The following is an 11,820-nucleotide window of genomic DNA, read 5'->3' on the forward strand; positions in this document are numbered from 1 at the left end:
GATTGCGGCCCGTGGAATAAAGGGGGCAGTGGCAACAGGGATACAGAATTGACTTAATAACAGGAAACAGAGAGTAGTGGTGAACGGTTGTTTTTCGGACTGGAGGGAGGTGTACAGTGGTGTTCCCCAGGGGTCGATGCTGGGACCACTGCTTTTCTTGATATATATCAATGACTTGGTCTTGGGTGTACAGGGCACAATTTCCAAATTTGCAGATGACACAAAACTTGGAAGTGTGAACAGTGAGGAGGATAGTGATAGACTTCAAGAGGATATAGACAGGCTGGTGGAATGGGCAGACACATGGCAGATGAAATTTAACGCAGAAAAATGCAAGGTGATACATTTTGGTCGGAAGAATGAGGAGAGGCAATATAAACTAAAGGGCACAACTGTAAAAGGGATACAGGAACAGAGAGACCTGGGGGTATATGTGCACAAATCATTGAAAGTGGCAGGGCAGGTTGAGAAAGCGGTTAAAAAAGCATCGGGATCCTGGGCTTTATCAATAGAGACATAGAGTACAAAAGCAGGGAAGTCATGATGAACCTTTATAAAACACTGGTTCGGCCACAACTGGAGTATTGTGTCCAGTTCTGGGCACCACAATTTAGGAAAGATGTGACGGCCTTAGAGAGGGTGCAGAAGAGATTTACTAGAATGATTCCAGGGATGAGGGGCTTTAGTTACGTGGATAGACTGGAGAAGCTGGGGTTGTTCTCCTGGAACAGAGAAGATTGCGAGGAGATTTGATAGAGGTATTCAAAATCATGAAGGGTCTAGACAGAGTAGATAGAGAGAAACTGCTCCCATTGGCGGAAGGGTCAAGAACCAGAGGGCATTGATTTAAGGTGATTGGCAAAAGAACCAAAGGTGATATGAGGAAAAGCTTTTTTACACAGCGAGTGGTTAGGATCTGGAGCGCACTGCCCGAGGGGGTGGTGGAGGCAGATTCAATCATGGCCTTCAAAAGGGAACTGGATAAGTACTTGAAAGGAAAAAAATTGCAGGGCTGCGGGGATAGTGCGGGGGAGTGGGACGAGCTGGATTGCTCTTGCAGAGAGCCGGCATGGACTCGAAGGATCGAATGGCCTCCTTCCATGCTGTAACCTTTCTACGATTCTATGATTCTATCAAGGGTTTTGATAACTAATGATAAACTATTTCCAGTGGCAAAGGGGTTAGTAACCAGAGGTCACAGATTTAAGGTAATTGGCAAATTAACCAGAGGGGAGATGAGCGGAATTTTTTTAGGCAGCGAGTTGTTCTGATCTGGAATTCACGGCCTGAAAGGGTGATGGAAACAGATTCAATAATAACTTGCAGGGGTATGGGGAAGAAACAGGGGAGTGGGACTAATTGGATAGCTCTTTCAAAGAGCCAGCAAGGGCATGATGGGCTGAATGGCCTCCTATGCTGTATGATTCTACGATTCTATGATCAGTGTCGCTCACAAACATTTTATCAAACACTCCAATCCCAACTGACAAACAAGACAACTCCCAGAAACTCAGCAGTATCAGTGTGATGGGACGGTGGGGGTAGGGTCTCTGCCTGTGATTCCCCCACACGGTGATGGGAGGGGGGTCTCTGTCTGTGATTCCCCCACACGGTGATGGGAGGGGGTTCTCTGCCTGTGATTCCCCCACACGGTGATGGGAGGGGGGTCTCTGCCTGTGATTCCGTCACACGGTGATGGGAGGGGGGTCTGTGCCTGTGATTCCGTCACACGGTGATGGGAGGGGGGTCTGTGTCTGTGATTCCCCCACACGGTGATGGGAGGGGGGTCTGTGTCTGTGATTCCCCCACACGGTGATGGGAGGGGGGGGTCTGTGTCTGTGATTCCCCCACACGGTGATGGGAGGGGGGGGTCTGTGTCTGTGATTCCCCCACACGGTGATGGGAGGGGTGTCTGTGTCTGTGATTCCCCCCACACGGTGATGGGAGGGGGGTCTCTGCCTGTGATTCCCCCACACGGTGATGGGAGGGGGGTCTGTATCTGTGATTCCCCCACACGGTGATGGGAGGGGTGTCTGTGTCTGTGATTCCCTCACACGGTGATGGGAGGGGGGTCTGTGTCTGTGATTCCCCCACACGGTGATGGGAGGGGGGTCTGTGTCTGTGATTCCCCCACACGGTGATGGGAGGGGGGTCTGTGTCTGTGATTCCCCCACACGGTGATGGGAGGGGGGTCTGTGTCTGTGATTCCCTCACACGGTGATGGGAGGGGGGTCTGTGTCTGTGATTCCCTCACACGGTGATGGGAGGGGGGTCTGTGTCTGTGATTCCCTCACACGGTGATGGGAGGGGGGTCTGTGTCTGTGATTCCCCCACACGGTGATGGGAGGGGGGTCTGTGTCTGTGATTCCCCCACACGGTGATGGGACGGGGGTCTGTGTCTCTGGATTATAGATGACACATTGAGACTTATGGATGACACATTGGGTTTGTACTTTAATCTTTTCTTCTGCATTGATCATGAGAATAAAGTATTTGGACCCGATATTACCAGGGCGGCGGGTTCGCGGCGGGGGGGCGATTGGGTGCGTGGGTAACGCGCCCGGCGAAATCAGTCTGCCCCGCGCGCGATCGCAGGCTGATTGGATCCACTTACCTGTTCTTCCGGGTTCCGGGCTGCTGATCTGCGCATCGGGCGGGCTGCGCATGCGCAGTAAGGTCTGTCAGCTGGAGGAGCCCTATTTAAAGGGGCAGTCCTCCACTGACTGATGCTGCAACCAATAGCAAAAATTACAGCATGGAGCAGCCCAGGGGGAAGGCTGCTCCCAGTTTAATGATGCCTCACTCCAGCTCTTATTGGATGGGGTGAGGAGGAGGGGGAGGACAGAGATCTTCCCCCCACCCCCCGGCGAGCGGGAGGAAGCAGCCTGCCTCTGCCACCAGGAAGGCCTGACTCGAGGTGGCAGAGGAGGTCACCTGCACCACCAACATATCGTCCACCTGCATACAGTGCAGGAGGCGCTGCAATGACCTCAGTAGGTCAGCCAAAGTGAGTACACTTACTCATTCCCCTACACTCCGTCTGCCACATCACCGCCCCCACCCCACATCTCCTTCTGCACTGCCAACACTACTCTGTCACATCACCCCTCATACCCACTCAAACCTCATCCTCATCTTACCTGCACTTACTCACCTCGCCAATACTCATCCCGCCACTACCACTCAACCTAATCCTCATACAATCTCAAGGCTCTATCTCATACTCACCCTCTCGTGCATCTCTTTCATGGTCAGCCTCACTCAACCTGCTACTACCTGTGCTGCACCCACAGGGCATGCATCACATATGTGCAGTAGGCAGCGTAAGGCAAACGTGTCGTGAGCATGAAGGGGATGCACAAGGGTGTTTGAGGGTTTGTCATGGTTTTTACTTATATTTAATTTCTGACCAACTCACATTACATATTATATTGTCACCACTACTGCCATGTCTTCGCGAATCCTGTCTGGTTGGTGCAATAATGCCCTTTCCTGAGGATCACAATGAAGACCCACAACTGATGCCACCCATTGTGTCACTGCAGAGTGGGTGTAGGTGTATTTGCAGGGCTCTTTTGTGGAGACGTCGGCGATGTCCCCGGTGGCACCCTGGAAGGATGCGGAGGAGAAGTTGTTGAGGGCAGTGGTGACTTTGACAGCGACAGGTAAGAAGATGGTGCTCGGGCCAGCCAGGAGCAGCTCTGCATGAAGGAGGCTGCAGATGTCCACGACTACATGTTGAGTGACTCTGAGCCTTCGTGTGCACTGCTGCTCAGAGAGGTCCAGGAAGCTGAGCCTCGGTCTGTGGACCCTGTGGCGAGGGTAGTGCCCTCTGCGATGCATCTCTCTCTGCGGTAGCCCTCCCTCCTGCTGTACAGGTGGATGTGTCACAGCACTCTGTTGTGGAGCTCCACGTGTCAGAGGTGGACGGCGTGGATGGCGAGGCTGGTGATGCTGTTCACCCTCCGAGGAGGTCATGACTGCAGCTACGGCGGCCCCCATCCGGAAGATGTACATCTGAGGGGGTCCGCAAGGTAGGTACATGTCTCTGGACCCCGGGGTAAGTGTGCATGTTGGTGACTTTGACTGTCAGGAGGAGGGTGGTGGAGGCCAAGCTTTGTCCCAAGTGACAGAGTGGCCTCCTGCAATGAGTGAGGGTCTCCCCCCACCACCTGTCAAATGGACCTTTGCAGCTGCCACAGGCTGACAGCTGCAACACGTCCATTTGAACTGTGAACGGGAAACAGTCCCAATTGTTTGTAAAATCCCAACCCTCCTAAAATATCTCGTTAATCAGGTCTGTAAACGACCTGAAATACCAAAATAAATACTTTAAGTGGCACCCCGCTGGCTTTAATTGCCGGCGGGAGTCCCACATGCGAGGGCTGCGCGCGCACGCCAGCGCGTCACTGGGGAACCCGGAAATGGGGCGGGTTGGAGCCGGGCTCCGGACCTGCCCCGGGAATCCCCGATTTTCGTTGCCCCCCCCGCCAGGAACGCACCCGATCAAGGGTGTGAAAATCGACCCCTTTGAATTCAATTAACTTCATGCAACCTCCAGTCCACCAAGTAATCCTTTTACATTCAATAGCATCACTTGTATTTACAGGACAGATCCATGTTGGAGGCCAGGAACATTTTTACATGGAAACCCAAAGTGTCCTCGTCATTCCCAAAGGTGAGGACGGAGAAATTGAAATGGTTTGTTCAACACAACATCCAGCGTTTTCTCAGGTAAGTCATTGTGATTCACCCCACTCTGGCCTGCTGTGACCCCCATTACTGCAGGTGAATGGTTCCCGTTCTATTTCCAGCTGTTCCAATGCGAACGGGCGAGCAATCTCCTTCGGGATGTGGTGCTGTTGTCAGCGGTAACATGACTGTTCCTCTTCTGGCCTGCCCGTTCTTTGCTCTCCTGCGTTGATTCATTGACCTCTGGTTCCAAGGCTGGTATCATCTTAGACAATGAATATCAGCAGCAACAGCCACCATGGCCCCCAGCTCCTGGGCTCGGGACAGGACAATCGGTCAGGTTTCCCGTTCCTGATACCTACTCAGTATTCCAGGTGGAAAGTGGACGTGAGCAAGGACGTCAGGTGAGGCCCAGGTGGGCTTTGGGCCGGTCACCCACCTTCCCCTGCCGTGGTCAAGTAGTTTGCAGACACTCACTGCCCAGGCTTGCATATGCTCAGGAAGGTCGGCCATTTGGGTGAGGTAGTGAAGGGGCCGCCGTTACCAGGGGAACCGTGTCCCAGCAAGACAAGAGGGAAGAAACCGGGAATGGCAGGGAATGGAAGCAGTTTCGGTTTGGACCCCCAAGCTGACGGGGTCTGCTTTAAATATGCAAATTGGCTCTGATGACATCATTGGGGCCTGATCTGCTATTTTAACCTGAGGCCTGAGCTGCGGGAGCAATGATGGCCTCACCCATCAGGTCAAAACCTGCCGGGAGCCGGATCGAGGGCTAGAAGAGGAGCCCAGCAAGATGAGGTTTCTACATTATAGTTTTTAGTTTCTCTGAGGGGCCAGGAGGAGCAGGAGTGAAGCTCCGAGCCCCAGAAGGAAACCATGGGCCTCCCCTGCCCTGAGCTTCCCCTGACCTGGATTCCCCTTGTGCTGGGGGACCGTGCCCCTGGGTCCCCAGCAGCAACCTCCAACGGCCAGGCAGCCCCGTCCCAACGGCCTCCCAGGCAGATTTGGTCGGGAAGTGTCCTGTTAATGAGGCCCTGGGGTTAAAGTTGGCCCCGTCTCCCTGCCTCTGCTCCCAGAGGTGCTGGCCGCTCGCGTTCCCACCCAGGAGTTAATATCGAGCCCCCCCCGCCCCGCCCCACCCCCCATGGTCGAACCAGTAGAGAGCTCAGATTTCTGTCAATAATTGTTGCTTGTTCTGACAGAGAGTAGTTGCAGAGTCGCTGGGAGTTCCGTCCAATCGAGTCACGGTCCGTGTTAAAAGGATTGGCGGTGCCTTTGGTGGGAAGGTATCGAAAACCAGCATAATCGCAGCAATCACGGCAGTGGCAGCTCACAAGTAAGTGGATCACTCGCTGGGACTGTGGCCAGTGCAGGATGGTGGTTTGCCAGGGGACTGATTAATGCAAGGAGATCAGGCTTTCACCTTTCACCTCTGCGACCCGGGTTCAAATCCAGCACAGCATGCTGGGGTCACAGTCTCCTGTGACGACTGGCTGTGAGGGCCCGATGTGAACTGAGTTTCAGCAATTTCAGTCCAGCGCCAAATGGCCTGGGAGTGTACCTGTTTAACACGCACACCCTGGATTGACTGAGATTCTATAACCATTAGTTCCAAACATGGTGAAAATGAAATGCACTAAAAATTCAGTGCTGGTCGGCACTAAATTAACAATCTCGCTCAGCAACTCCGCAGCATGGCTGGTCGAGGAAATGGAACAATATCACACTTTACTCTGTATCTAACCCATGCTGTACCTGCCCTGGGAGTGTTTGATGGGACAGTGTAGAGGGAGCTTTACTCTGTATCTAACCCTGTACCTGCCCTGGGAGTGTTTGATGGGACAGTGTAGAGGGAGCTTTACTCTGTATCTAACCCATGCTGTACCTGCCCTGGGAGTGTTTGATGGGACAGTGTAGAGGGAGCTTTACTCTGTATCTAACCCGTGCTGTACCTGCCCTGGGAGTGTTTGATGGGACAGTGTAGAGGGAGCTTTACTCTGTAACTAACCCGTGCTGTACCTGTCCTGGGAGTGTTTGATGGGACAGTGTAGAGGGAGCTTTACTCTGTATCTTACCCGTGCTGTACCTGCCCTGGGAGTGTTTGATGGGACAGTGTGGAGGGAGCTTTACTCTGTATCTAACCCGTGCTGCACCTGCCCTGGGAGTGTTTGATGGGACAGTGTAGAGGGAGCTTTACTCTGTATCTAACCTGTGCTGTACCTGCCCTGGGTGTGTTTGATGGGACAGTGTAGAGGGAGCTTTACTCTGTATCTAACCCGTGCTATATCTACCCTGGGAGTGTTTGATGGGACAGTGTAGAGGGAGCTTTACTCTGTATCTAACCCGTGCTGTACCTGCCCTGGGAGTGTTTGATGGGACAGTGCAGAGGGAGCTTTACTCTGTATCTAACCTGTGCTGTACCTGCCCTGAGAGTGTTTGATGGGACAGTGTAGAGGGAGCTTTACTCTGTATCTAACCCGTGCTGTACCTGCCCTGGGAGTGTTTGATGGGACAGTGTAGAGGGAGCTTTACTCTGTCTCTAACCCGTGCTGTACCTACCCTGGGAGTGTTTGATGGGACAGTGTAGAGGGAGCTTTACTCTGTATCTAACCCGTGCTGTACCTGCCCTGGGAGTGTTTGATGGGACAGTGTAGAGGGAGCTTTACTCTGTATCTAACCCGTGCTGTACCTACCCTGGGAGTGTTTGATGGGACAGTGTAGAGGGAGCTTTACTCTGTATCTAACCCGTGCTGTACCTACCCTGGGAGTGTTTGATGGGACAGTGTAGAGGGAGCTTTACTCTGTATCTAACCCGTGCTGTATCTACCCTGGGAGTGTTTGATGGGACAGTGTAGAGGGAGCTTTACTCTGTATCTAACCCGTGCTATATCTACCCTGGGAGTGTTTGATGGGACAGTGTAGAGGGAGCTTTACTCTGTATCTAACCCGTGCTGTACCTGCCCTGGGCGTGTTTGATGGGACAGTGCAGAGGGAGCTTTACTCTGTATCTAACCCGTGCTGTACCTGCCCTGGGCGTGTTTGATGGGACAGTGTAGAGGGAGCTTTACTCTGTATCTAACCCGTGCTGTACCTGCCCTGGGAGTGTTTGATGGGACAGTGTAGAGGGAGCTTTACTCTGTATCTAACCCGTGCTGTACCTACCCTGGGAGTGTTTGATGGGACAGTGTAGAGGGAGCTTTACTCTGTATCTAACCCGTGCTGTACCTACCCTGGGAGTGTTTGATGGGACAGTGTAGAGGGAGCTTTACTCTGTATCTAACCCGTGCTGTATCTACCCTGGGAGTGTTTGATGGGACAGTGTAGAGGGAGCTTTACTCTGTATCTAACCCGTGCTATATCTACCCTGGGAGTGTTTGATGGGACAGTGTAGAGGGAGCTTTACTCTGTATCTAACCCGTGCTGTACCTGCCCTGGGCGTGTTTGATGGGACAGTGTAGAGGGAGCTTTACTCTGTATCTAACCCGTGCTGTACCTGCCCTGGGCGTGTTTGATGGGACAGTGTAGAGGGAGCTTTACTCTGTATCTAACCCGTGCTGCACCTGCCCTGGGAGTGTTTGATGGGACAGTGTAGAGGGAGCTTTACTCTGTATCTAACCTGTGCTGTACCTGCCCTGGGTGTGTTTGATGGGACAGTGTAGAGGGAGCTTTACTCTGTATCTAACCCGTGCTATATCTACCCTGGGAGTGTTTGATGGGACAGTGTAGAGGGAGCTTTACTCTGTATCTAACCCGTGCTGTACCTGCCCTGGGAGTGTTTGATGGGACAGTGCAGAGGGAGCTTTACTCTGTATCTAACCTGTGCTGTACCTGCCCTGAGAGTGTTTGATGGGACAGTGTAGAGGGAGCTTTACTCTGTATCTAACCCGTGCTGTACCTGCCCTGGGAGTGTTTGATGGGACAGTGTAGAGGGAGCTTTACTCTGTCTCTAACCCGTGCTGTACCTACCCTGGGAGTGTTTGATGGGACAGTGTAGAGGGAGCTTTACTCTGTATCTAACCCGTGCTGTACCTGCCCTGGGAGTGTTTGATGGGACAGTGTAGAGGGAGCTTTACTCTGTATCTAACCCGTGCTGTACCTACCCTGGGAGTGTTTGATGGGACAGTGTAGAGGGAGCTTTACTCTGCATCTAACCCGTGCTGTACCTACCCTGGGAGTGTTTGATGGGACAGTGTAGAGGGAGCTTTACTCTGTATCTAACCCGTGCTGTATCTACCCTGGGAGTGTTTGATGGGACAGTGTAGAGGGAGCTTTACTCTGTATCTAACCCGTGCTATATCTACTCTGGGAGTGTTTGATGGGACAGTGTAGAGGGAGCTTTACTCTGTATCTAACTCATGCTGTACCTGCCCTGGGAGTGTTTGATGGGACAGTGTAGAGGGAGCTTTACTCTGTATCTAACCTGTGCTGTGCCTGCCCTGGGAGTGTTTGATGGGACAGTGTAGAGGGAGCTTTACTCTGTATCTAACCCGTGCTGTACCTGCCCTGGGAGTGTTTGATGGGACAGTGTAGAGGGAGCTTTACTCTGTATCTAACCCGTGCTGTACCTGCCCTGGGAGTGTTTGATGGGACAGTGTAGAGGGAGCTTTACTCTGTATCTAACCCGTGCTGTACCTGCCCTGGGAGTGTTTGATGGGACAGTGTAGAGGGAGCTTTACTCTGTATCTAACCCGTGCTGTACCTGCCCTGGGAGTGTTTGATGGGACAGTGTCGAGGGAGCTTTACTCTGTATCTAACCCGTGCTGTACCTGCCCTGGGAGTGTTTGATGGCACCAACATCCGTCAGCCTGAACAATATAAAAACAATGTTGAAGAAACTGTGTGATATGATCAGAGTAAAAGATGTTTTTTGACTTTCGTGGCCATGATGGAGGACAGGGAGCTCAATGGGGAGAGGTAAATTTCACAGTGACATGAGTGGAATTGGCCTGTACCCCCAAATAGCCCAGATTGAAAGAACCTCTTTCTGCGTTCCACTCTTGGAGGCGTGGGGGGAGAAATTGGATAAGGGACCGTTCTGGGCGATCTCCGCGCCCTACGGACCCTGCGCAGGCAGGACGCAAGTTTAGACCCAAGGGAGCACTTCCCTGCAATCGGAGTTTCCTTTCCAGGCCTTGCACATGGAATCAATGCAATTCACACTTTCCACCACCAGGGGGAGCTCCATCTCTTAAAGGGAGGATGTTTCTTCGAAATCTCTTAAAGGTTGCTGAAAATAACAGTCCACTGTCTGCATGGAGTCTGAACACGTAAAACACAGATGCAGATCCCATCCCTATATTTGCACACTGATGAGTTATGTTAAAACATTGAACAAAGGTTGCACATTACTAAATCTCACATCCTCCAATCTGCACACCAGACCTCATCAATCTGCCGATCTGAGTCTGTACCAGGCCTGTGAGAGTGCGTGAACCAAGATTCTCTGCTGATGTACTAGAGGCCTTGGTGCAAGAGGTGGACAGAAGGAGGGACATCCTATATCTTCAGGGGGGGGCAAGAGGCCCTCCAGACATATGCTCAAAAGGCAGTGGGAGGCAGTGGGGGACGAAGTCAATGCCAGGCGCACAGCATCATGAACATTGATGCAGTGAAGGAAGAAGTTCAATACTTTGACATGAGTGGTCAAGGTGAATGAGGTCAACTGTCAAGTGGCGTCTCCTACCAACTGCACCACACACTACACCCCCATCACCCACATACCAACAAACTCTTTCCATCAGTACTCAACTCTTCCAACCAGATGCTTCCTCTCACCCTTACACATAACCACTGTTTCAAGCCGCTCACCCACAATTTACAGGCCACACACACTGGCAGCTATTCAACCATGACAGGCACATCACCCAGACACACGTCCCGCTTTCTTGCAGGAGAAGGTGGCGCATATCAAGAGGCAGCAAGTGGCAGTGGCATTTAGCCCATCGATCCTGTTCTGCAATTCAATGAGATCATGGTGACCGAACTCCACATACCCGCCTTAGCCCCATATCCCTTAATACCCTTGGTTCACAGAAATCTATCAGTCTAAGATTTAACATTCATGAGTGAGCTAGCATCAACTGCCGTCTGTAGAAGAGCGTTCCAAACGTCTCCCACCCTTTGCGTGTAGAAGCATTTCCTAATTTCATTCCTGCACGTCCTGGCTCTAAATGTTAGGCTATGTCCTCTAGTCCTAATATTCAAGTCTAGGAGACCTCCAAAAACGGATACAAATGTCTCGGCAGCCAGAAGCATTAATCCAGCCACTAACCTGTAAATCCTGCATGGTCCCTTTAAATAGCACCGGTGGTGGGTCCTCCAGGCACTCTAAGACACGTTCAGATGGTCGGGGTTAAGACTGTGCATTGAGTTGAGCGTTAAGTCCCAAAATGGTGTCCATCACTTTAAATCAGCGTTGTACACTGATTGAAGCCATTTTCTCCCTACTTTACACGATTCCAGCGTTCGTTATCTGCCCCTGCGCTAACTCCTATACCAAGATGGCGTCTGGTGCACGTCACGATGGAAACATGCGTACGCACCGAAGACGCCATCTTGGATGTCAGAGAGGCCGTGTAGCGCCAAAACAACGGGCGTTACACGGCCCATTTTAGCGCCCGTTGACTCTTGTGATACAGATGTGCGGGCAGCAGCCATCACCCCAGTGCCAATTCTTCAGACTTTCCGAGTGTCCAGGGGATCAGAGCCGGGCCTGATCCTGCCCTCACCTGATCCCCCAATGTGCACTTTCTCACAGGGTCCCTGGTTAGCTGATGTGCTGCCCTGCTCTCCTACGATGGTCTCTGTCATCTGCCTTCGAACAGCAGACCCGGCTGATGGAGACCTCCGAGATCCTCTACTACACCTGGGAAAGAGCCCTAAAGCAAAGAAATTCAAGGCCACTGTGACCACTGTCTACAGACAGCACCTCGCTGGCAAATGGCCACGTGTCTTCATACAACAAACCCTGCAGATGTGCCCCATCTCTGGCAATCAATGCAACGCACTTGGAAATGGTCTTCAGGACTTCTCCCCAGCCCCTCTAGTCATCCTGGGGGTGGTGGGGGGGGGTTTAATGGATGACTTGGAGCCCTCCTCTTCCAATGGTGCAAACCACCAGGCTTGATG

The 11,820-nt window shown here is 52.3% G+C and overlaps 1 protein-coding gene across 1 annotated transcript in view; it reads left to right on the forward strand.

Annotated features, from left to right (window-relative positions):
- LOC137310109 (aldehyde oxidase-like) overlaps positions 1 to 11,820 on the forward strand; it is a 235,854-nt gene that overhangs the window by 144,698 nt on the left and 79,336 nt on the right. Inside the window, 2 exon segments of the mRNA XM_067978068.1 lie at positions 4,610 to 4,734; positions 5,895 to 6,028. Coding sequence (XP_067834169.1) covers positions 4,610 to 4,734; positions 5,895 to 6,028 — 259 coding nt within the window.

Source organism: Heptranchias perlo, unplaced genomic scaffold, assembly GCF_035084215.1.
Source record: "Heptranchias perlo isolate sHepPer1 unplaced genomic scaffold, sHepPer1.hap1 HAP1_SCAFFOLD_218, whole genome shotgun sequence".
NCBI lineage: Eukaryota > Metazoa > Chordata > Chondrichthyes > Hexanchiformes > Hexanchidae > Heptranchias > Heptranchias perlo.